The 23,247-nt window shown below is 47.1% G+C and overlaps 1 protein-coding gene across 1 annotated transcript in view; it reads right to left on the minus strand.

Annotated features, from left to right (window-relative positions):
- Nucleotides 1–23,247, minus strand: part of LOC132380677 (IQ motif and SEC7 domain-containing protein 3) — a 279,565-nt gene that overhangs the window by 146,274 nt on the left and 110,044 nt on the right. The window contains exon 2 of the mRNA XM_059949664.1: nt 594–623. Within this exon, the coding sequence (XP_059805647.1) occupies nt 594–623 (30 nt within the window). The remainder of the gene's footprint in view (nt 1–593; nt 624–23,247) is intronic.

Genomic DNA, 23,247 nt, shown 5'->3' on the forward strand with positions numbered 1-23,247 from the left:
GAGGATGAGAGTGGGGAGCCAAGAGTAGTTGGGTGAGAAAGGGCAAATGAGAGTGGGTGGAGAGAGGGGGCAATGAGAACGAGAGGGTGAGAGAGGAGGAATGAGTAGGTGGGCAAGAGGGGGGTGCGAGAATGGGTGGGCGACAGTGGGGGTGGGACAAGAGTGGGTGGTGGTGGGGAAATAGGGTTTAGTGCCAATGAGAGAGAAATTTTACTCTGACAAGTTTGAGACGGATAGAGGGACAGAGTTGGTGGGGCACTCAGTGGGTGTAACTGCCCTGAGTGAGAGTGGGGTGTGTGGGGCGTGTGGGTTATGCATCAGAATGTGCTAAGGTATCGTGTCACCTTCCTATTCAATGAAGCCCTTCTGCTCATCGCAATACAGGGGTAAAAATCTTCAAGACGCCACCAACATCTTCAGAAAATGAGATCACAACATTCCAAAATGCCAGCCGTCATTCACAAGTGACCCTCGGGACCCCAGGTCACCCATCCAGCCGCTCAAAGTTACAAACTCTCCCCCCCACCTCAAAATTAACTCCACACCGCGACAGTCGCGAAACCCACAGAATCTCAGAGAAACGTCTGACTGACCTGATGGTTTTCGATGTTTCAACGTCGGCCCTGCGTAAAGATGGGGGAGAAAGAAATTGGCAATTAGTACCTGGGCGGATACTTGGTCAGATTGCTGCCCCAGTCCCTCGGGTTCGCCGAGGGAGGTAAGACCGGGGTCCTGGTACTGTACCTGGAAAGCAGAGGATTACAGAACACAGCACGAATAACACAAGCAGTTCTAGTTCTAGTTCTTTCAGTTCTAGAACAACCCTTTTAAACCAAATGACATTGGAGCAGAACTAGGCCATCCAACCCAGAGTGTTTACTCTGCCATTCCATCATGGCTGATTTATTATCCCTCTCAGCACCGTTCTCCTGCCTTCTCCCCATTATCTTTGATGCCCTGACTAATCAAGAACCCATCCACCTCTACTTTAAATACACCCAATGACTTGGCCTCCACAGCCGTCTATGGCAATGAGTTTCTCAGATTCACCACTAAAGAACTTCCTCCTCCTCTCTTTTCTAAAAGGTGTACTTGTATTCTGAGGCCGTGCCCTCTGTTCTTAGACTTCACCCCTGCAAAAGGAAACATCTTCTCCACACCCACTCTATCCAGGCCTCCCAATATTTGATAGGTTTCAATAAGATTCCCCCCATCATTCTTCTAATGGTACTGATGGTGCTGGTGAACCACAGAGGTTCTGTGGACTATGTACAATTGTTGTTGATATTTATTGCTTACTGTTCTTGATATTTACGGCTTATTTCTTTCTTTTTGTATTTGCTTAATTTGTTGTCTTTTGCACCCTGGTTGAACACCCAAGTTGGTACAGTCTTTTGTTGAATCTGTTATGGCTATTATATAATTATGGATTTATTGAGTATGCCCACTGGAAAATGAATCTCAGGGTTGTATACGGTAACATATATGTACTCTGATAATAAATTTACTTTGAACTTTGAATTCCAACGAGTACAGGCCCAAAGCTATCAAGTGCTCCTCATACATTAACCTTTTCATTCCCGAGATCATTCTTGTGAACTTCCTCTGCATGTCCGGGCAAATTTCTCACAATATCATAGAGCAATTGCAAATCATGGGGGGAGGGAGTGCAGCTGGGAAGGAAGTTCTACAGTTCAGCTTGTTCATGGGTTTCACTTAAGGGTAAGACAAGGGAACACACACCAGTCCTTATCGATGTGGAAAGGGTGAGCAGCTTCAAGTTCCTGGGTGTCCCTGAGGATCTATCCTGGGCCCAAAATATCAATGAGGTTACAAAGAAAGTACAACAGTGGCTATATTTAATTAGGAGTTTGAAGAGATTTGGTACGTCACCAAAGACATTCACAAATTTCTACAGTATTCAAACTGGCTGCATCACCGTCTGGTATGGGGAGGCTCTGCAGAAAGTTGTAAACTTAGTCAGCTCCATTATGGGCACTAGCCCCCGAGGTATCCAGAACATCTTCAAGAGTCCGTCATTAAGGACTCTCATCACCCAGGACATGTCCTCTTCTCATTGCTACCATTAGGAAGGAGGTACAGAAGCCTGAAGACACTCACTCAATGATTCAGGAACAGCTTCTTTCCCTCTACCATCAGATTTCTGAACAGATGTTGAACCCATGAACACTATCTTACTACTTTTGTGCACCACTTATTCAATGTTTTATATATATATGCAAATGTTTGTATATATATAAACTGTTACATTACATAAGTAGTGCAAAAAGTACAGGTAGTGAGATAGTGTTCATGGGTTCAGTAAAGAAATATCTCTACCTACTGTAATTCACATGTTTCTCTATTATTATGCATTGCAGTGTACTGCTGCCGCAAAGACAAATCTCACGACATATGCCGGTGATATTAAACCTGATTTTGATTCTGACAACCAAGGTGCCCAGCTAAGCCAGTCCCACTTTCCCGAGTAGGCCCATATCCCTCTGAACATAACAGCAAGGAGGTAATGTTGAGGCATTGGTCAGACCACACTTGGAGTATTGGGAACAGTCTGAGCCTCTTATGTAAGAAGGGATGTGCTGGCATTGGAGAGAGACCAGAGGAGGTTCACAAAAATGATTCTGGGATGGAAAGAGTTAACTATGTGGGGCGTTTTATGGCTCTGGGCCTGTACTTGGTACGGTTTAGAAGAATGCTAGGGGATCTCAATGAAATCTGTCAGATATTGAAAGGGTTAGATAGAGTGGGTGTGGAGAGGATGTTTCCTATTGTGTGGGAGTCCAGGACTGGAGGAAACAGCCTCTGAATAGAAGGATGTCCGTTTAGAACAGAGATGAGGAGGAATTTTAAACAGAGATTGGTAAATTGGGAATATTTAAAGTGGATATTGATAGATTCTTGACTAGTGAGGGGGTCAATGGTTACAAGGAGAAGGCAGGAGAATGGAGTTGAGAGGGATAATATATCAGCCTTGAAGGAATGGCAGAGCAAACTTGATGGGCCGAATGGCCTAGTTTTGCTCCTCTGACTCAATAAAGTGGTACATCCGCCCCACTGACTTCTTGGGTTTCCTCCCACAGTCCAAAGACGTACCAGTTGGTAGGCTAGGGTTAAATGGTGGGGTTGCTGGGCAACGTGGCTCACAGGGCTGGAAGGGGCTGTTCCGTATTGTTCCTCAATACGTAAGTAAATAAGCATTGGTGCCAGAAGCATGCCGACACTTGCCAGCGCAATCCTCGCTGATTTTATTTGACACAAACAATGCACTTCACTGCACGTTTCGATGTACATCCGAGACATAAAGCTCATCGTTAGGTCGGCCCCTTGTGCAACCGTGAGGTAATTGCTGCACCCTGCAGGAGAGGAGTCAGTCCTACAGTGAGTGCTGGAGGAACTCGGGTACAGCAACACCTGCGGCAGGGAAGAAATCGCTGGCGTTTCAACGACCTGAGACGTTGGCGTCTCCTTCACCCACACCCACTCCCACCCCACAGGAGCTGCTCAGCCCACTGCACTCCTCCGGCAGATTGTCTGTCTGCGGTCTCCAGTCCTCAGTGTCCCAACCGATCATGTCCAGTGTGCCAAATTGCCAAATGCATGACTACAAGATGTGAATAAAATTCACTCACAAAATTCTGACATGTCCGTCCATGGCCTCCTCTACTGCCACAATGAGACCACTCTCAGGTTGGGGGAGCAACATCTCATATTCTGTCTCAGTCACCTCTAACCTGATGGCATGAACATCAATGTCTCTAACTTCCAGTCATTTCCCTTCCCTCCCTTCTTCCTTTTTCCATTCCCCACTCTGGTTCCACTCTTACTCCTTCTCTTCTCCTCACCTGCCCATCACCCCTCCTCCTTCACTTTCTCCCGTGGTCAGCTCTCCTCTCCTTCTTCTTCAGTCCTTTACCTTCTCCACCTGTCACTGCCCAGCTTTTTACTTCACCCTCCCTCCTACTGGTGTAGTGGCATCAGCACTGGGCTTTGAGGCAGATGGTCCTGAGTTCAAACCCCGCTGGGTCCCAGCCTGGGCATCAGCAGTATCCGTGCATAAGAAATGCCTGGCGACCCACTTCTGTATCTTGCCAGGAGAACCCTGTGGACCCCATGGTCCATGAGGTCACAAAGAGTCGGACTCGACTTAACAACATGTACGACAAGCTGGAGGAACTCAGCAGGCTGGGCAGCATCCGTGGAAATGAACAGAAAGCGTTTCGGGCCCAGACCCTTCGTCAGGACTGAAGAGGGAGGGGCAGGGGCCCTATAAAGAAGGAGGAAGGAGGGTGGGAAGGAGAAGGCTGGTAGGTGCCAGGTGAAAAACCAGCAACAGGAAAGGTCAAGGGGTGGGGGAGGGGAAGCAGGGAGGGGATAGGCAAGAAAGGTGAAGAAGGAATGTATGGGGAAAGCACTATGGGTAGTAGAAGGATGCGGAACCATGAGAGAAGTGAGGAGGCTGTGTATGGGCATATCCGAATGGGAATGTGAAGCAGATTGGAAGTGGGTGGCAACCGGGAGGTCCTGTCTGTTGTGGCGGAAGGAGCGGAGGTGCTCGACGAAGCGGTCCCCCAATCTGCATCGGGTCTCGCCGAAGTAGAGGAGGCCGCACCGGGAGCACCGGATGCAATAGATGACCCCCACAGACTCACAAGTGAAGTGTTGCCTCACCTGGAAGGACTGTTTGGGGCCCTGAATGGTGGTAAGAGAGGAGGTGTAGGGACAGGTGTAGCATGTACGTTTGCAGGGATAAGTGATAGGTGGGAGATCTGTGGGGAGGGATGTGTGGACCAGGGAGTCATGGACGGAATGATCCCTGTGGAAAGCGGAGAGGGGTAGAGAGGGAAAGATGTGCTTAGTGGTGGGGTCCTGTTGAAGGTGGTGGAAGTTGCAGAGGATAGGGCCCCTGCCCCCTCCCACCAGTCCTGATGAAGGGTCTCCGCCTGAAACGTTGACTGTTCGTTTCCATGGATGCTGCCTGACCTACTGAGTTCCTCCGGCGTGTTGTACGTGTTGCTTTGACCCCAGCATCTGCAGAGTATTTTGTGTTAGGACTCAAATTAATGACTGAACAAGAACAACCCTCCCCCTACCCACCTACCTTTCCCCTCATCTGGTCTCACCTATCACTCACCAGCTTGGACTCTTTCCCCTCCCTCCAACCTTCTTATTCTGGCCTCTTCCTCCTTTCTTTCCAGTCCCAATGAAGGGTCTCGGCCCTAAATGTTGACTCTTTATTCCTGTTCACAGTGTTTGCCCAACCTGCTGAGTTCCTCTGGCATTTTGTGTGTGTTACTCTGTTTAAAGTATGGATATAGGATTAAATATTCATAAATACATAAGTTGGTTCCTTAAGGTTGTTATAGCCGGGGGAAGCAGCAGAAACATTAAACGCTCCCAACGGCATGCGTCTCAAATAGCCTCTGACAACCAAGCCCAGCTCCTGGCCTTCACGTGTGGCTTAGCTACTGAGAGGAGAAGGGGCAAAACCAGGTTACTGGCACCTTAAAACCTGTCACTCCGGGTAGATGGGGCTCATCAGCCGCGGTTGGTAGCTCAATCTGGAAGAAGGAAAACTCTGATCTCAAACCACAACTGCCTTGCGGCTGCACACGCTCATGGGAAGGCTCCGGGAGTAAAGCCCGAAGGCCAAGTCTGGAGCTAGAGTCCCACAGGCAGTTCTACGTTGAGTTCAGTGTTGATTGGCAACTCCTGTGATGCCGTTGGTGCCAAATTGTATCGGTCTCTGTTGTCCTTTGAATTCATCAGCTGCGTGGAGAAAGTGAGCTTGCTACAAGAGCAACAGCTTGCTCTCCATATTGTACTGCTCTGGCTCGCGTATCTAAACAGCTAGGACGCAACATCCATGGTCAACCCCAAACAACAGAAGCCTTAGCTTAAGTACACAAATACCAGCGTGCATTTACAATGTAAATAGCATTATAAAAAGAAGTTTAAAGTGTTTGCAGTGCAGTGACTGAGGTAATAGATAGAGGGGAGTGGGGTTGGGCTGACTAGAATGGTTGATTGGATTAACTGCCTGGGGGGGGGGGAAGAAACTTTTAAGATGGCGTTAAGTTTTTGTTTTTATATCCTACAGTGCTTTCCCAAAGGGAGCTTTTGGAAAAGGCAGTTTGCAGGGTGAGTAGCGTCTGCCACTGTTCCCTCTGTCCTGTGGATGCACGGCTGCGCGGTGACTGAAATGTGCCCAGGCACATAGCCTTTGTTGCCACGCAGCTGGACTTGGTTTACGAGATGTGGGAGATTTTCTCTGTTGTACTCTATTTCAATATACTCTTCAATTAATAAATAAAATCAAAAGTATGTGATTTTTCAACTTCCATTCTAAATATTTATGCATGCATATTACAAAGAAAAATATTTGAAGTGCCACACAGTTTTCAGGTCTTGTAAAAATTTCCTACTCAGAGCAATGTGCAGCTATAAAAAAAATTGGAGAGAGTATTGGGTCCACAATATTTTTTCCTGCTCTCTTCTTTTTCCGGAATATACAAGTCCTGCAGCAATGGTAAACTGCAGCTAGTAATCTCCCCTTCTGAGCTTACAGTTCACTCTAGGGTGGGCGAGACCACAGTTGGTGTGGATCGGAAATAACATCTTCACATCACTAACGATCAACACTGGCACACCTCAAGGACTGCTCTACTCTCTCTACACCCTTGGCTGTATGGCTAGCTATAGCTAAAATGCCATCTATGAATTTGATGATGATACAGCCATTGTTGGCAGAATTTCAGTGGGTGACGAGCGGGCGTACATCAGCTGGTTGAGTGGTGTTGGAGCAACAACCTTGCACTCAACATCAGTAAAACCAAAGAACTGATTGCGGACTTCAGAAAGGGTAAGATGAGGGAACACATACCAGTCCTCATCAAGGGGTCAGAAGTAGAAATTGTGAGCAATTTCAAGCTCCTGGGTGATAACATCTCTGAAGATCTATCCTGGGCCCAGCATATCAACACAGCTACAAAGAAGGCACAACAGCGGCTATATTTCATCAGGAGTTTGAGGACATTTGGTATGTCACCAAAGACACTCACAGATTTCTAGATGTACTGTGCAGAGCGTTCTAACTGGCTGCATCACCAGCTGGAATGGGAGTTAGGGGGCTACCGCACAGGATTGAAAGAAGTTGCAGAAAGTTGTGAACTCAGCCAGCTCCATCATGGGTACCAGCAACCCCAGCCTCCAGGACATCGTCAAGGAGCGATGCCTCAAAAAAATGGCATTATTCATTTGGGACCCCCAAAACCCAGGACATGCCCTCAGGAGGGACGTACAGAAGCCCGAAGGCACACAATTAACGATTTAGGAATAGCTTCTTCCCCTCTGCCATCAGATTTCTGAATGGACATTGAACCCATGAACACTACTTCACCACTTTTTATTTCTATTATTGCACTACTTATTTAATTTAAATATATAAATATATATTTAGTGTTATTCACAGTTTTTATTATTATGCATTGCAATGTACTGCTGCCGAAAGAAAAAAAAACAGATTTCATGACATGCCAGTGATATTCAACCTGATTCTGATTCTGAGAGGGGGAGAGATCAACAGGTGATCAGGATAAGGGGGTCCCTGTAAGGGTGGGGTATGTGGGTCCCTGACACTTCTCTGCAAGTTCCTGGCCCCTCTGGGGCAACTGAACCCAAAATCCTGTGTTCCCTCAACCTGAGGACAAGGACTAGGCACGGTAAGCACACAAGTTACTCCCTGGGGAATTAAAATGCATCCTTTAGTTCCTCCGTCTCTCTCTCCCACTCACTTCTTCCTGTAGTCTCTCCCATTGCTTCTCTCCCCTCCAGAGTAACACACACAAAAAGCTGCAGGAAATCAACAGGCCAGGCAACGTCTGTGGATGGGAGTAAACAGTCAACATTTTGGGTTGAGACCTTTCATCAGGACTGGAAAGGAAGGGTGACGAAGCAAGAATAAGATCTTTTTCTTTGCTCCTCCCTCTTGTTCCTTTTGTATTTACCCCCCTTCTCTCTTCCTATCAGCCCTGCCACCCCCTCCCTTCTCCTTACCCCTCACATGATCTGCGTTTGATTCACCTCCTCCCCCACCCATCCCTTCTTCACATCTATCACTTCATTTACCACCTCCTCGCTATCTCCCTCATTTCTCCATATCTGTCTTTGGTTTGTTTCCATGGTTCTCCCTGTTGCCATGGGTATCTCTCTCTCTCTTTCCACCTGCATCATTTTCTCCCTCTCTCTCTAACCTCTCTCTGATCTCCCTCTGTCTCTCTTTCCCTCCCCCTCTCTCTGTCTCTTTTTCCCACCTGCATCCCTTTCTCTCTCTCTAATCTCTCCCGCTAATCTCTCTCCAATCTCCCCTCTCTCACTTTCCACCTGAATCCTGCTCTGACCGTCTTGTGTCTCTGTCTCCAATCTCTCTATCACCCCCTCTCTTTCTTTCCACCTTTTCTCTGCCTGTCTCTCCCTTTTTCTATCTCTCCCCCCTCTCTATTTCTTTCCACCTGCATCCTTCTCTCTCTCTCTCTGTTGGTCTGTCTGTCTCTCTCCAATCTCTCGGTCTCATTCCCTCTTTCCTCCTTCGTTTCTCTCTCTCTGTCTCCCTCTTCAATCTCTCTCTGTCCCTCTATCCCTCCTCACACTCCCTCTATCATCACCTCTCCTCACACTCCCTCCCTAACTCTTTCTCTCCTACCCCCCTCTCTCTCTCCCTTTCCCTCCCTGCAGTTTCTCCCTTTACCTTCCACGGTTTCCCACCCCTCTTTTCCATTCTCCTCCTTCCCCTCTTCTCCCCAGAGATTCCTGGCCTCTCTCTTCTATTTCCGTCACTCCCTCTCTTTCCCACTGATGTCTGTCCTCTCTCTCTCCACTATTTCACCCACTCTCTCTCTGTCTCTCCCCTCTTTCCTGCCATCCATTTACTTTTTTCTCTCCCTTCCGCCCACCCCCCACCCCTTTGCCACCCTCTCCCCAGGCAGGGATAGTGAAGCCACCCCCTGGCATGATGCCCAGGATACAACTTCGCTGGCATCTGCAGAAGGTGACCCTGTGTGAGCGCAGAATGAGGAGGCAGAGAGAAAATACATTGACTAGTAAACCCTAATTATCGCGTCAGTTCTCACTCCAAAGGCTCTGCAGCACCTCCCGCTGTACGTTCTACTATAGAAAGCCTCCACCCCATCACCACAGGCTAACACAAAGAGATTCTGCAGATGCTGGAAATCCAGAGCAATGGCACAAGATGCTGGAGGAATCCAGCAGGTCAGGGAGTGTCCGTGGAGGACTGCAGAGCCAGCCAGCTCCGTCATGGGTACAAACCTCCCCACCATTGAGGACATCACCAAAAGGCGATGCCTCAAAAAGGCGGCATCCACCATGAAGGACTTCTATCACCCTCTTCTCATTACTGTCATCGGGGAGAGGGTACAGGAGCCTGAAGACACACACTTGACGTTTGAGGATAAGCTTCTTCCCCTCTGCTGTCAGATTTCTGTATGGACCAAAGTTCAAACTAAGTTTATTCTCAAAGTGGAGTCATGGAATCACAGAAAGCTACAGCTCAGAAACAGGCCCTTTGGCCCATCTAGTCTGTGTTGAACCGTTTAAACTGTCTCGTCCCATCGACTGGCACCCGGCCCGTAGCCATGCATACCCCTCCCATCTATACATGTCATCACGTACAACTCTCAGATGCATTTTCTTGCAAGCATACTCTGCTAATCCAGGAGACCATAAGAGCATCAATGAAAAAACTGAAACAGGATGGACAACCAGTGTGCGAATGACAACAAACCGTTCAAATACAAACGAAAAAGAAAAGAAATAATAAGCAAGAAATATCGAGAACACGAGATGAAGGGTCCTTGAAATTGAGTTAGTAGGCTGTGGGAAATTTCAGTGAAGATATCCCCACTGGTTCAAGAGCCTGATGGTGGAGAGGTAGTAATAGTTCCGGAACCTAGTGGTGTAAGCCCTGAGGTACCTCCTTCCAGTGAGAAGAGAGCTTAACATAGGTGGTGGAGGTACTTTCATGAATACTTTCATGCGCTAACACACCGTGTAAACGTGCTCAAATGTGGGGAGGGCTTTACGTGATGGACTAGACTGTATCCACTACTTTTTTGTAGGGCTTTCCACTCGCCAGTCAATATACACATCTATAGAAGTTTGTCAAAGCTTTAGATGTCATGCCAACTCTTCTCAAACTCCTAAGGAAGTCGAGGTACTGTTGTGCTTTCTTTGTAATTGCACATATGCTGGGTCCAATACAGGCCCTCTGAAATAATAATAACTAGACATTCAAAGTTGCTAATCCTCTCCGTGTATCATCCTCCAATGAGGACTGGCTCATGGACCTCTGGTTCCCTCCTCCTGAAGTCAATAATCATCTCCTTGGTCTTGCTGATATTGAGTAAGAGGTCGTTGTTATGACACCACTCAGGCTGATTTTCAACCTCCCTCCTATATGCTGATTCATATCCACCTTTGACTTAGCCAATGACGGTGGTGTCATCTGTAAACTTAAATATGGCATTGGAGCTGTGCTTAGCCTCACAGTCATGAGTATAAGACAAGCAGAGTGGGGTGTTAAGCACACAGCCTAATGGTGCACCTGTGCTGACGAAAATTGTGGAAGAGATGTTGTTGCTGATCTGGACTGAGGACTTGGAGCTTATTGATTAGATTTGAGGGGATGGTAGTATTAACTATTGAGCTGTACTAAATAAAGAGCATCCTTGCTGTCCAGATGTTCAGGGCTGAGTGATAGGCAATGAAATGGCATCTGTTGTGGTAGGCAAATTGGAGCAAATTTAAGTTGCTTTCCAAGCAGGAGTTGATTTGGTTCATCCCCAGAGGATGTAAGTGTTACTGGATGATAGTCATTGAGGCAGGTTACCATATTCTTCCGAGGCACCAGTATAATGAAGTCTGCTTGAAAGCAGGTGGGTACCTTGGTCTGATGAAGAGAGAGGTTAAAGATATCGGAGAACTCTCCAGCCATTTGTTTAATCCATATCTTCAGTAATCGGCCAAGTACCCCATCATGGATTCACCCTCCTAAAGGAGTCTGAAATCACAGGATCGTTGGGGGGCTCTGGGAGTTCATGAAGGTTCCTCCATGCCTTGATGGTCAAAGTGAGCACAGGAGGCATTGGCCTCACCTGGAAGCGAATTCCTGTTGTCACCTATGCCACTTGATTTCACTTTGTAAGAGGTAATAGCATTCAATCCCTGTCACGGCTGTTGAGCACCCTTCAGTGATTCAAGCTTAGTCCAGAATTGCCACCCTGTGAGATAGCTTTCTGGAGATCATACCTAAACCTCTTGTATCTTACTTGCTCACCAGACCTGAATGCTGCTGATCTGGCTCTCAGCAGTTTGCAGATCTCATGGTTTATCCAGGGCTTCCGGCTGGGGAAGACTCTGGAACGACATACTCGTCTACGACTGTTTATAAAGTCTGTGACAATCATTCAGATTCTCTGTACACTGACCATGAACACCACCTCACCAGTTTTGCTCTCTTTTGCAATACTTATTTATCTTTATTTTTAATATATGCTTCTTATCACAATTTGTAGTATAATTATTTATTTAGGTACAGTGCAGAATAGGTCCTTCTGATCCCTTGAGTGCCACCACCCAGCAACCACACACACACACACACACACACACACACACACACACACAGACACACCAACCACAGATTAACCCTGGGGCAAATTACAGTGACCGATTAACCTACTAACCACTACGTCTCTGGACAGTGGGAGGAAACCGTAGCACCCGGGGAAAACATTCCACAGGGGGGACATACAGAATGGTGCCAGGATTGAAGTCCGAGCTCCAAATGCCCTGAGCCGTGCACCACCATGGCCCACGTACATGCTTCACTGTACCGCTGTCACAAAACAAGAAGGATCAGGACATACGTCAGTGACAGTAAACCTGACTCTGATCCTCGGGAATAAACAGTTGACGTGTCTGGCCAAGACCTGAATTCTTAATGGCTGTCAGTGTTTTACAGAACGGTGCATATATATAGGATAGATGATAACAGTTTTTTCCTCAGGACTGGGGAGTCCAAAATGAAAGGGCATAGATTTAGATTGAGAGTGAAAAGGTTTAAAAGGGGCAACCTGAGGGGGCAACTATTTCACATAGAGGGTTCAAAGTTCAAAGTAAATATTATTATCAAAATTCAAATACGTCACCATATACAACCCTGAGATTCATTTTCTCGTGGTCATACTCAATAAATCTATAGAATTGATGAGCGACCGCCAAACTAGGGTGTTCAACCAGTGTAACCAACCATGCAAATGCAAAAAGAAGAATCAACAATAATAAATACATAAACAATAAATTACGAGAACACGAGGTGAAAAGTCCTTGAAAGTGAGTGCATTGGTTGTGTGAATTAGTGATGGGGCAAGTAAAGTTGAGAGAAGTTAACTCCAGTGGATCAAGAGCCTGATGGTTGAGGGGTAAAAACTGTCCTTGAACCTGGCAGTGCGAGTCCCAAGGCTCTTGTACCTTCTTCCTGATGGCAGCAACGAGAAGAGAGCATGGCCTGGATGGTGGGGGTCCCTGATGATGATAGATCCTTTCCTGCGACAGCATTTCAAGTAGATGTGCTCAGTGGTTGGGAAGGCTTTGCTTGTGGATGAACTGGACGAATCCACTGCTTTTTGTTGAATTTCCCGTTCAAGGGCTTTGATTTTTCAGTCGCAGTCAGTTAATATGCTCTCCACTACTCATCTCTAGAAGTTTGGGATTCTCATGCTGAATCCTAGCAAAATCCTGAGGAAATAGATGCGCCTTCCTCATAATTGCACTTACGTGCTGGGTGGTGAGTGTATGGAACGAGCTGCCAGAGGAAGTGGGTGAGGTGGGTGCGGTGGTATCGTTTCAGCAGCGCTTGGATAGGTACGTGGAAGGGTGGGTGTTTGAGGAATAGGGACCAAACGCTATAAGTTGGGTGTACACCATAGCTGGCATAGACTGGTTGGGCCAAATGGCCTGTATCCCTGCAGTGTGGCTCTATGAGGGGGGCAATGTGAAGATGATGGCTAAATAATCAGTCTTGGCAGAGGGGTAAATGTTGGCCTCAGGGCATTAAGAACTGCCCTTGTTCTTCTGGATTCGGCATCCACCTGAAACTCCCTTCCCGATTGCATTGTCACACAACTCTACAGCCGCCAGGCTCCCAAACCGGTGTGGATAACCTCAAAGCTCAAAAATTCAAGCTCACCGTTAATTATAATTCAACCATACATGAATACAATCAAACAAAACAGCGTCACTCCGGGCCAAAGTGCAAAACACAGTACCGAAACAGTCTCTCTCTCTCTCTCTCACACACACACACACACACAAGGTTTTGCCATTAACAGCTTACTGTCCTTTTGCACTCGATTGGTCTGTGAGGTAATGCTGCTGGTTCAAAGCAAATTTATTATCAAAATGCACATATCCCACCTTGAAATTCGATTTCTGTGGAACAAAGAAATACAAAAAAAAACAATGAAAAACCACACACAAAGACTGACAAGCAACCAATTTGCAAAAGACAAACTGTGCAAATACAAAAAAAACACAAATAATAATAGACATACTGATAAATAATGAATAAATAATCCTGAGAATGTCGAGTCCTTGAAAGTGGATCCATAGGTTGTGGAATCAGTTCAGTGTTGGGGTGAGTGAAGTTATCCTCGCTGGTTCAGAAGCCTGATGGTTGAGGGGTAATAACTGTTCCTGAACCTGGTGGTGTGGGACCTGAGGCTCCTGTATCTCCTTCCTGATGGTTGAGGGGTAATAACTGTTCCTGAACCTGGTGGTGTGGGACCTGAGGTTCCTGTACCTCCTTCCCGATGGCAGCAGTGAGAAGAGGGCATGACCTGGGTGGTGGGGTCTTTGATGACGGGTGATGCTTTCTTGTGGCAGCTTTCCTTATAGCAATGGTGGGGTAGGCTTTTGCCTGTGATGGACTGGGCTGTGTTCACCACTTTCTGGGCATCGGTGCTTCCATACCAGCCGCGATGCAGCCAGTCAGGATACTCTCCACTGTGCATCTATAGAAGTTTGTACTTTGCTTAACAAAACTCTCTCAGACAAAGACTCACTCTCGGGGTGACTAGCTACAACTCATGTTCTTGGTATTATTTATTTATCTATCAAACAAGCTTCCAGGAGTGATGGTAGAGAAGGAAATGTTCAGGGCATCTTGAAAAACAATTATATAGGCACAACAATGATAGAAAAATGGAGGGCTATGTGGAAAGGAAGGGTTCAATTGATCTTTGAGTAGGTTAAAAGGTCGGTACAACCTAGGCCAAAGGGCCAGTAGTGTGACGTACTGTTTGATGTTCAACTTATTAATTTGTTTGTTTATTTATTTACTTTGTATGATCTCTCTACTTTTGCACATTGGCTGTTTGTCAGTCTTTGTTTATATAGGACTGTAAGACATCGGAGATATTAGGCTTTTTGGCCCATTAAGTCTGCTCTGCCATTCCATCATGGCTGATTTACTCTCCCTCTCATCCCCATTCTCCTGCTTTCTCCCAGTAACCTTTGATGCCCTTGCTAATCAACCTCCACTTTAAATATACCCACGGACTTGGCCTTCACAGCCGCCTGTGGCAGTGAATTTCACAGATTCACCACCCTCTTCTCATCTCTGTTCTAAAGGGATGTCCTTCTGTTGAGGCTGTGCCCTCTGGTCCGACGCACCCCCACTACAGGAATCATCCTCTCCACATCCACTCTATCTAGCCTTTTTAATATTCGATAGGTTTCATTCTCCTAAACACTAGCAAGCCCAGAGACATCAAGTGCTCTTCATACATTAAACCTTTCATGCCCAGGTAATTCTCACTAACCTCCTCTGGGCTCTCTCCAAAGCCAGCACATCCTTTATTAGATAAGGAGCCCAAAACTGCTCTCAGTAATATCGTCCAGTAGCACTCTGGTGAAAGCTCTTTGAGAGGTTGGTGATGTTACATACCATCTCCTGCCTGTGAAGAAACTCACACCCACTCCAATTTGCCTACCGTCACAAAAGGTCATCAGCAGATGCCATCTCATTGGCATCAATCCTGGAACATCTGGACATCAGGATGCTCGGCATTCAATACTATCAACCCCTCAAAACTAATCAATAAGCTTCAAGTTCTTGGCCTCAATACGTCCTTTTGCAATTGGATCCTCAGTTGAGAACCCCAGTGAGATTGGATTGGAAACAACATCTGCACAATCACCATTAGCACAGGTGCACCACAAGGCTGAATGCTCTACCCACTTTAAACTAATGACTGTCAGGCTAAGCACAGCTCCTACGCCATATTTAAGTTTGCTGACAAAACCACTGTCATTGACCGAATCAAAGGTGGTGACGAATCAGCGTGTAGGAGGGAGAGTGAAAATCTAGCAGCGACGCCAAAACAGCAACTCTTACTCAATGTCGGGAAAATCAAGGAGCTGATTATTGACTTCAGGAGGAGGCACTGGAGGTCCATGAGCCAGTCCTTATCAGAGGATCTGAGGTGGAGAGGGTCAGCAACTTTAAATGCCTCGGTGTTATCATTTCAAAGGACCTGTCCTGGGCCCAGCACATAAATGTATTTATGAAGACGGCATGGCAATGCCTCTGTTAGAAGTTTGCGCAGATTCAGCATGACATCTAAAACTTTGACAAACTTCCATAGACATGTGGTGGAGACATTGACTGGTTGTATCACAGCAGCAATGCCCTTGAATGGAAAATCCTACAAAAAGTAGTGGATAGGGCCCAGTCCATCACAGGCTAAGCCCTCCCCACTATTGAGCACTTGTACACAAAATGCTGTTGCATTCATCATCAGGGACCTCCACAACCCAGGCCATGCTCACTTCTCGCTGCTGGTTCAGGAGCCTCAGAGCTCATCCCACCAGGTTCAGGGACAGTTATCACCCTTCAGCCATCAGGCTCTTGAACCAAAGGGGATAACTTCACCCATCCCATCTCTGAACTGTTCCCATTGAAGTGGACTCACTTTCAAAGATTCTTCATGTTATGTTCTCGATATTTATTGCTTTTTTTTACTCTTTGCATTTGCAGTTTTTTGGGTTGATTTTTGCACATTGGTTGCTTGTCCGCCCTGTTGGGTATGCTCTTTAATTGGTTTTATTGTACTTCTTGTATCTACTGTGATTGTCTGCAGGAAAATGGATCTCAGGCTTGTAGATGGTGACATACAAGTACTTTGACAATAAATTTACTTTGAACTTTGAAGTGTGGCCTGACCAAAGCCTCGGTATAGTTTTAACATCTGACCAAAGCCTTGGTACAGCTTTGACATCAAATCAGCCTGAAGAAATCCAACATGACATCTAAAAATGGGGAAGAAATTGCCCTCAACAGATGCACCTGGAAGAAATCTGTTCAAGAGGGAGCTGTACTATATGAGAACGACCTCCACTGTGCCGCAGAAAACAAACAGGAGACCCAGTCGTGAACCACAGCCACCTCTGACTCATGCCCACACTGCACCAGAATACGAGGATCTTGGATTGGCCTCTACAGCCACTGGATGACCTATCAATAGACAACACCTTAGAACAACACTTCACTTAAATGATCATGTTACTACTGCAGGTTTTACAGTCTATGTATAGTTGTTCATAAGTTCAATTGTATTTATTTTCCTGTGAATGTCTGCAATACATTGAATCTCAAGGTACCACAATCAATTGCGACATCAATACGTATTCTGATATTAAATATACTTTGACTTTATCAGCAGTGCCAGATGGTGGCTCTACCCCCACCCAGATCCAGAGGGCTCAAAGCTCAAGGTAAATTTATTATCAAAGCCACCATATACAACCATGGGATTCATTTTCTTGTGGACATACTCAATAAATCCAATAATTATAACTGAATCAGTGGAAGACTCCACCAATTGGGCATATGACCAGTGTGCAAAAGACAAAAAAACTCTACAAATACATGAAAAAAAGAAATAATAATAAATAAATAAGCACTAAATATTGAGAAAATGAGATGAAGAGTCCTTGAAAGTGAGCCTATACATTTTTACGATGGGGCAGATGAAGTTGAGTGAAGTTTTCCCCTCTGGTCCAAGAGCCTGATGGTTGAGGGGTAGTAACTGTTCCTGAACCTGGTGGTGTGAGTCCTGAGGCTCCCGAGGCTTCTTCCTGATGACAGCAGCAAGAAGAGAGAATGTCCCGGCCTGGGTGTTGGGGCTCCCCGGTGATGGCTGCTGCTTTCCCATGACAACACTTTGTGTAGATGTGCTCAGTGGTCAGGAGGACTGGGCGCATCACAACATCTTGGGCTCCAGATGAAGGACACCTCCTTCTGTTGTAGGACAGCACGGCACAGGAATGGGCCCTTCGGCCAACCATGCTCTGCTGCATAATTAAACGGTGAACTAAACAAATCCCCTGTGTAGCAAAGGTAGCAGGAAGGAAGTGGAGACTGTGGAGGTGATGCAGAAGAGGTTTGCCAGGGTGCTGGATCAGAGGGTATAAGCTATAAGGAGAAGTCAGATAAATATGGGTTTCTCTCCTTGGAGAACTGGAGGCTGAGAGCAGATTTGATGGAGGGTCTTAAAATTATGATAGGGTCCCCCAATTTTCACGGATGCCCTGACTGCCTGCTATGGAATTTGTAAGGCATCTGACTGCAGGGCTCTGCAAAGGATTACTAGGACTCCTGATTGTGTTGCTCTGGCTTTCCAGCATCTGCAGAATCTATTGTGTTTATGGCAAAGCAAGCCAAATGCTTCCTTTAGCACGCCTTCGACCTGCACAAACCCTCTTGTGATCTCTCAGGCAGACTATTGATGAACTAAGGCCACCAGTGGGCATCCAGGCCTCAAGGGCAAGAGAGATCCCCTCCCCACCCCCCCAGACACAGCCTCGGCCCCCGAATGAGCACAGAAACAGAGCCAATCTGGACCCACTCTTAGCCATGAATTGCAGCATGCAGCAGTGACCAGCTCCTATATGCACAAGACCATAAGACATGGTAGCAGAATTAGGCCATTCAGCCCATCGAGTCCACTCTGCCATTACATCATGGCTGACCCCGGTTCCCATTCGATCCCATACATCTGCCCTCTCACTATATGCCGTGATGTCCTGGCCAATGTGCCTGTCTTTCAAACCCTACACCCCTGCCCACCTCTGTAGCCCCCTGCAGCCCTACAGATTGTCAGTGATGGACCTTGCTCAGTACACGATCGGTAGTTAGCGAGTGTTATTGGTGATCACACTCAGTGTTCAGCTTAGACCCTAGTTACCATTAGACCAAGTAGGATTTAATTCAGGTTTCACTCTGTTTCACTCATCCCACCCCCCCACCTTTACAATCCTCCCGCCACTCACCCACACCAACAACATCCCTCTTTCCCCCTTCCCCTCCCTCATTTTTTTCATACTCTATCCTTCCCTTGCCCTCTTTTCCACCCCCTGTGTCCTTCCCTTGACTCTCTCCTCATCCTGTCCCCCCTCTCCTTTTGCTCTTTGAACCCTCTATTTTCTGTCTCTCCAATCCCACTCACCCCTTTCTGCTTCCCTTTCCACCTTTTCTCTCCCTACATCCCTTCCATATGACTTAGGAGCAGAATTAGGCCATTCAGCTCATTAAGTCTATTTTGTTATTCCATCATGGCTGATTTATTTTCCCTCTCATCCCCATTCTCCTGCCTTCTCCTTATAACTTGTGACACCCTTACTAATCAAGGGTGTTAGCTTCTGCTTTAAATATACCCAATGACTTGGCCTCTGCAGCCATCTGTGGCAATGAATTCCACAGATTCACTGCCCTCTGGCTAAAGAAACATAGAAAAACACATAGAAAACCTGCAGCACAATACAGGCCCTTCGGCCCACAAAGTTGTGCCGAACATGTCCCTACCTTAGAGATTACAAGGCTTATCCATAGCCCTCTATTTTTCTAAGCTCCATATACCTATCTAAAAGCCTTTTAAAAGACCCTATCGTATCCACCTCCACCACCATCACCGGCAGCCCATTCCACGCACTCACCACTCTCTGAGTAAAATCTTACCCCTGACATCTCCTCTGTACCTACTCCCCAGCACCTTAAATCTGTGTCCTCTTGTGGCAACCATTTCAGCCCTGGGAAAAAGCCTCTGACTATCCACACAATCAATGTCTCTCATCATCTTGTACACCTCTTATCAGGTCAACTCTCATCCTTGTATTCTGAGGTGTTGCCCTCTTGTCCTAGACTCTCCCACTAATAGAAACATCGTCTCCATATCCACTCTGTCTAGGGCTATCAATATTCGATAGATTTCAATGAAACCCAACTGCAGCAAGTACAGGTCCAGAGCCATCAAACACTCCTCATCCATTAACCCTTTCATTCCTGGGATAATTCTTGTGAACCTCCTCTGACCCCTCTCCAATGCAAGCACATCTTATTTTATACAAAGGGCCCAAAACCGCCCACAATACTCCAAGTGCAGTCTGATCAGTGCCTTGTGTTTATGGCCTTGTATGACTTCAGCATTACGTCCTATATATTTTATATTCTAGTCCTCTTGAAATGAATGCAAATATTGCATTTGCCTCCCTTACTACTGACCGCAAGTTAACTAATAGGAATCCTGAATGAGGACTCACAACTCTCTTGGCACCTCTGATTTCTAAAAATTTTTTCCCCATTTAGAAAATATTTCTATTTTCCAAAGTACACTTCCCGGCACTGTATTCCATCTGCCACTTGTTTGTGCAATCCTTCTGCAGACTCCCTGCTTTCTCAGCACTACCTAACCCGCCACCTACATTCGGATCGTCCACAGACTTGGCCACAAAGCCGTCAATTCAGTCGAACCTCCACCTACCCTCCTAACATCCACTCCCTCTTTATTTCTTTCCATCTCTCTCTGCCTTTCTCACACTCTCGGCTCTTTCCTCCGCTCCCTCATCCCTTCCTCTGTCGCCCTCTCACTTGCCCGCTCCTGTCCCTCACAGTGCCCCGCTGCTCCCCCCTCTCTCCCTCTGCCACTAGCAGCCCTGACAGCTGGTAGCGCTCTTGACTGCTGGGCACCAGCCTGGCACAGGCAGATAGGCTGGATTGTATCGTGTCCACTTCTCTGCCAGGGAGGTTAGCCCACAGCCTGAGCGCAGCAACCCTCATGAACACTCCTCGTTTTTAAAAATTAAAACTGATTTTTATTTATTGAGATACAGCACGGAACAAGCCGTCCAGCCCACTGAGCCAGCCACCGATTTAACCCTAGCCTAGTCTCAGGGGGCAAGTCACAATTAGCCTACTGGACTGTGGGAGGAGACTAGAGCACTTGGAGGAAAACCACTCAGTCTCGGGAAAAGCGTACAACTTTCTTACAAAGGACACCGGAATTGAGCCCCAAACTATAATTCTGTCCCGCTGATTGCTATGGTACAGTGGTGCCCGAGGGTTGAGACCGTGCCCTTGTCAGGAGAGAAAGAGGGAGGTCAGGGAAAGGCAAGTCCTGTTCTCCCCCTCTCGCCCTGCCCCACCCCTCTGCAGGACGCTCAGAACCGCAGCGGCAGACATTTGCAAGAGGACTCGCTGTGTCAATGCGGAAAAGTACCAGCCTGCACACAGCAGGATCCCACACATAAACACAAGGAAGTCTGCAGATGCTGGAAATCCAAAGCAGCACACACAAGGTGTTGGAGGAACTCAGCCGGCCAGGCAGCATCTATGGAAATGAATACATGGTCGGCGTCCTGGGCTGAAAACTTCTTCTTCTGGCCAGAATAAAAGTGGAGGGAGGGGAAGGAGGATAGCTGGAAAGTGATAGGTGAAGCCAGGTGGGTGGGAAAGGTAAAGGACAGAAGAGGAAGGAATCTGATAGGAGAGGAGAGGACCCAGGGGGAGGTGATAGGTAGGCGAGAAGAGGTAAGAGGTCAGAGTGGGGAATAGAAGAAGGAGGGGGAAATCGATATTCGTGCCATCAGGTTGGAGGCTACCCAGACAGAGTATAAGGTGTTGCTCCTCCACCCTGACACCGGCCTCATCTTGGCATGCCAGAATGGGAATTACAATGTTTGACACCGGGAGGTTCTGCTTTTGGCGGATGGAGCGGAAGCGCTCGAGGATCCCACGCACAGTGAGTTTCTGTAAAACAGAGCATTGTGGGAAATGTCAGCGAGGGCTGCATTGACACTGTGCGAGGTCCCATATACTGTATGTGTGCAGGATGCCAGATTAAAATCAGGTGTATGAGTGGTCCCTGCCGTAACGCAGCGATCCCTCCTTAATGCCACTCCTGCAGTATGGTACTCTTTCACCGCCTCCCCATAGTGCTGCGCTCCCTTCCTGTTGCCCCTCCCACAGTGCAGTGCTCTTTCCTTAGCGCTCCTTCCTTACTGCCCCTGCCATAGTGCAGAGCTCCCTCCTTATTGCCCCCCACAGTTCTCTCCTCACTACCCCTCCTGCAGTGCAGAGCTCCCTCTTTATTGCCCCTCCCACAGTGTGCAGCTCTCTCCTTATTGCCCCTCCAGCAGCGCGGAGCTCCCTCCTCACTGCCCCCACCTATGCTACCTCCAACACAGAGAGCCATTTTCTCAGCATTCAGGAGTGTCAGTGACTCCCTGGAGCGGGTCTGAAAGCCACAAACCTGTGACTCAGTGTTAACAAGCAAGCCATGACAAAGGGGGGGGGGGGGGAGAGAGGGAGGGAGAGGGAGGGGGAGAGAGAGAGAGAGAGAGAGAGAGAGAGAGAGAATTAATTTAGGAATGGAAAACCAGGGGACCATGAACCAGACCTCATCAGAAGATGAGAGGAGGTGGAAAGGGTTAGGAACTTCAAATCCTTGAGGGGTCTTTAAATTCAGACGGCCTGTCCTGGCCCCAGTGCATAAATATAATTATGAGGAAAGGTCAGCAGCACCTCTACTTCCTCAGGAGTCTGAGGATATTTTGGCATGACATCTAAAACTTTGACTAACTTCTATAGATGTGTGGCAGACTGGCTGCATCACAGCCAGGTATAGAAGCACTAATGCCTTTGTGTGGAAAAATTAACAAAAGGTAGTGGATTAGGCCCAGAACATCACAGTTCATTGAGCACATCTACATGAAACTTTGCCAGTAGAAAAGTTCCTCACCACCCAGGACATATTCTCTTCTCACTGCTGCTGTCAGGTAGAAGGTACAGGAGCCTCAGGACTCACACCACCAGATTCAAGAACAGTTACTACCCCTCAACCATCAGACTCTTGAATAAAAGGGCACAACTACACTCACTTGCCCCATCATTGAGATGTTCCCACAACCAATGATCTCACTTTAAGGACTCCTTATCTCCTGCCCTTGTTATTTATCGCTATTTATTTATATTTGCATTTGCACAGTTTGTTGTCTTCTGCACTCTGGTTGATCTTTCATGGATCCTGTTATAGTTACTATTCTAAAGATTTGCTGAGTTTCCCACCAGGAATTGAATCTCAGGGTTGTATATAGTGACGTATATGTACTTTGATAATAAATTTACTTTGAACTTTGAAAATTGCTGTCTCTGTGGCACTCCCATAACCTCCAAATGAGTCTCGACATAGATTGGAGGCATACGGTTCAGCCAGAGAGGTGCGCAATATCGCTGGAAAACAGTGGCGCAGGTAGACAGGGTAGTGAGGAAGGCGTCTGGCATGCAGGCCGTTAACAGGTTACTGAGTATAGGATTTGGAACGTTATGTTACCAACGAGGCCGGACTTGGAGTACCTTGTACAGTGTTGGACACTCTATTATAGGAAAGATGGCACTAAACTGGAAAGTGTGTAGAGAGATTTATCAGGTTGCCAGGACTCGGGTTACAGGGAGAGATTGGCCAGAGTAGTTCCTTATTCCTTGGACCGTAGGAGAATGAGGGGTAACCTTAAAGACATGCTTAAGTTGGATTAGTTTTATTTGACACATGGGAACATACAGAGAAATGCGATGTTGGTGTCAATGGACCAATGCAGTCTCAGGTTATGCTGGGGTAAGGCTACAAGTGCCCAGTGCCCACAACTGACTAGTCTTAACAGTACATCTCTGGAACGTGCAAGGATGGTGTAGGTCTTTTCCCAGGGTAGGGGAGACCAAAACTAGGGAGCAAAGGTGTAGGGTGAGGAGGAAAAGATTTTGGTCTGATCTGTGGGGAATCTTTTTCACACAGAGGGTGGTGACTACGTGGAATGAGCTGCCAG

This window comes from Hypanus sabinus, chromosome 24 (assembly GCF_030144855.1).
Source record: "Hypanus sabinus isolate sHypSab1 chromosome 24, sHypSab1.hap1, whole genome shotgun sequence".
Taxonomy (NCBI): Eukaryota; Metazoa; Chordata; class Chondrichthyes; order Myliobatiformes; family Dasyatidae; genus Hypanus; species Hypanus sabinus.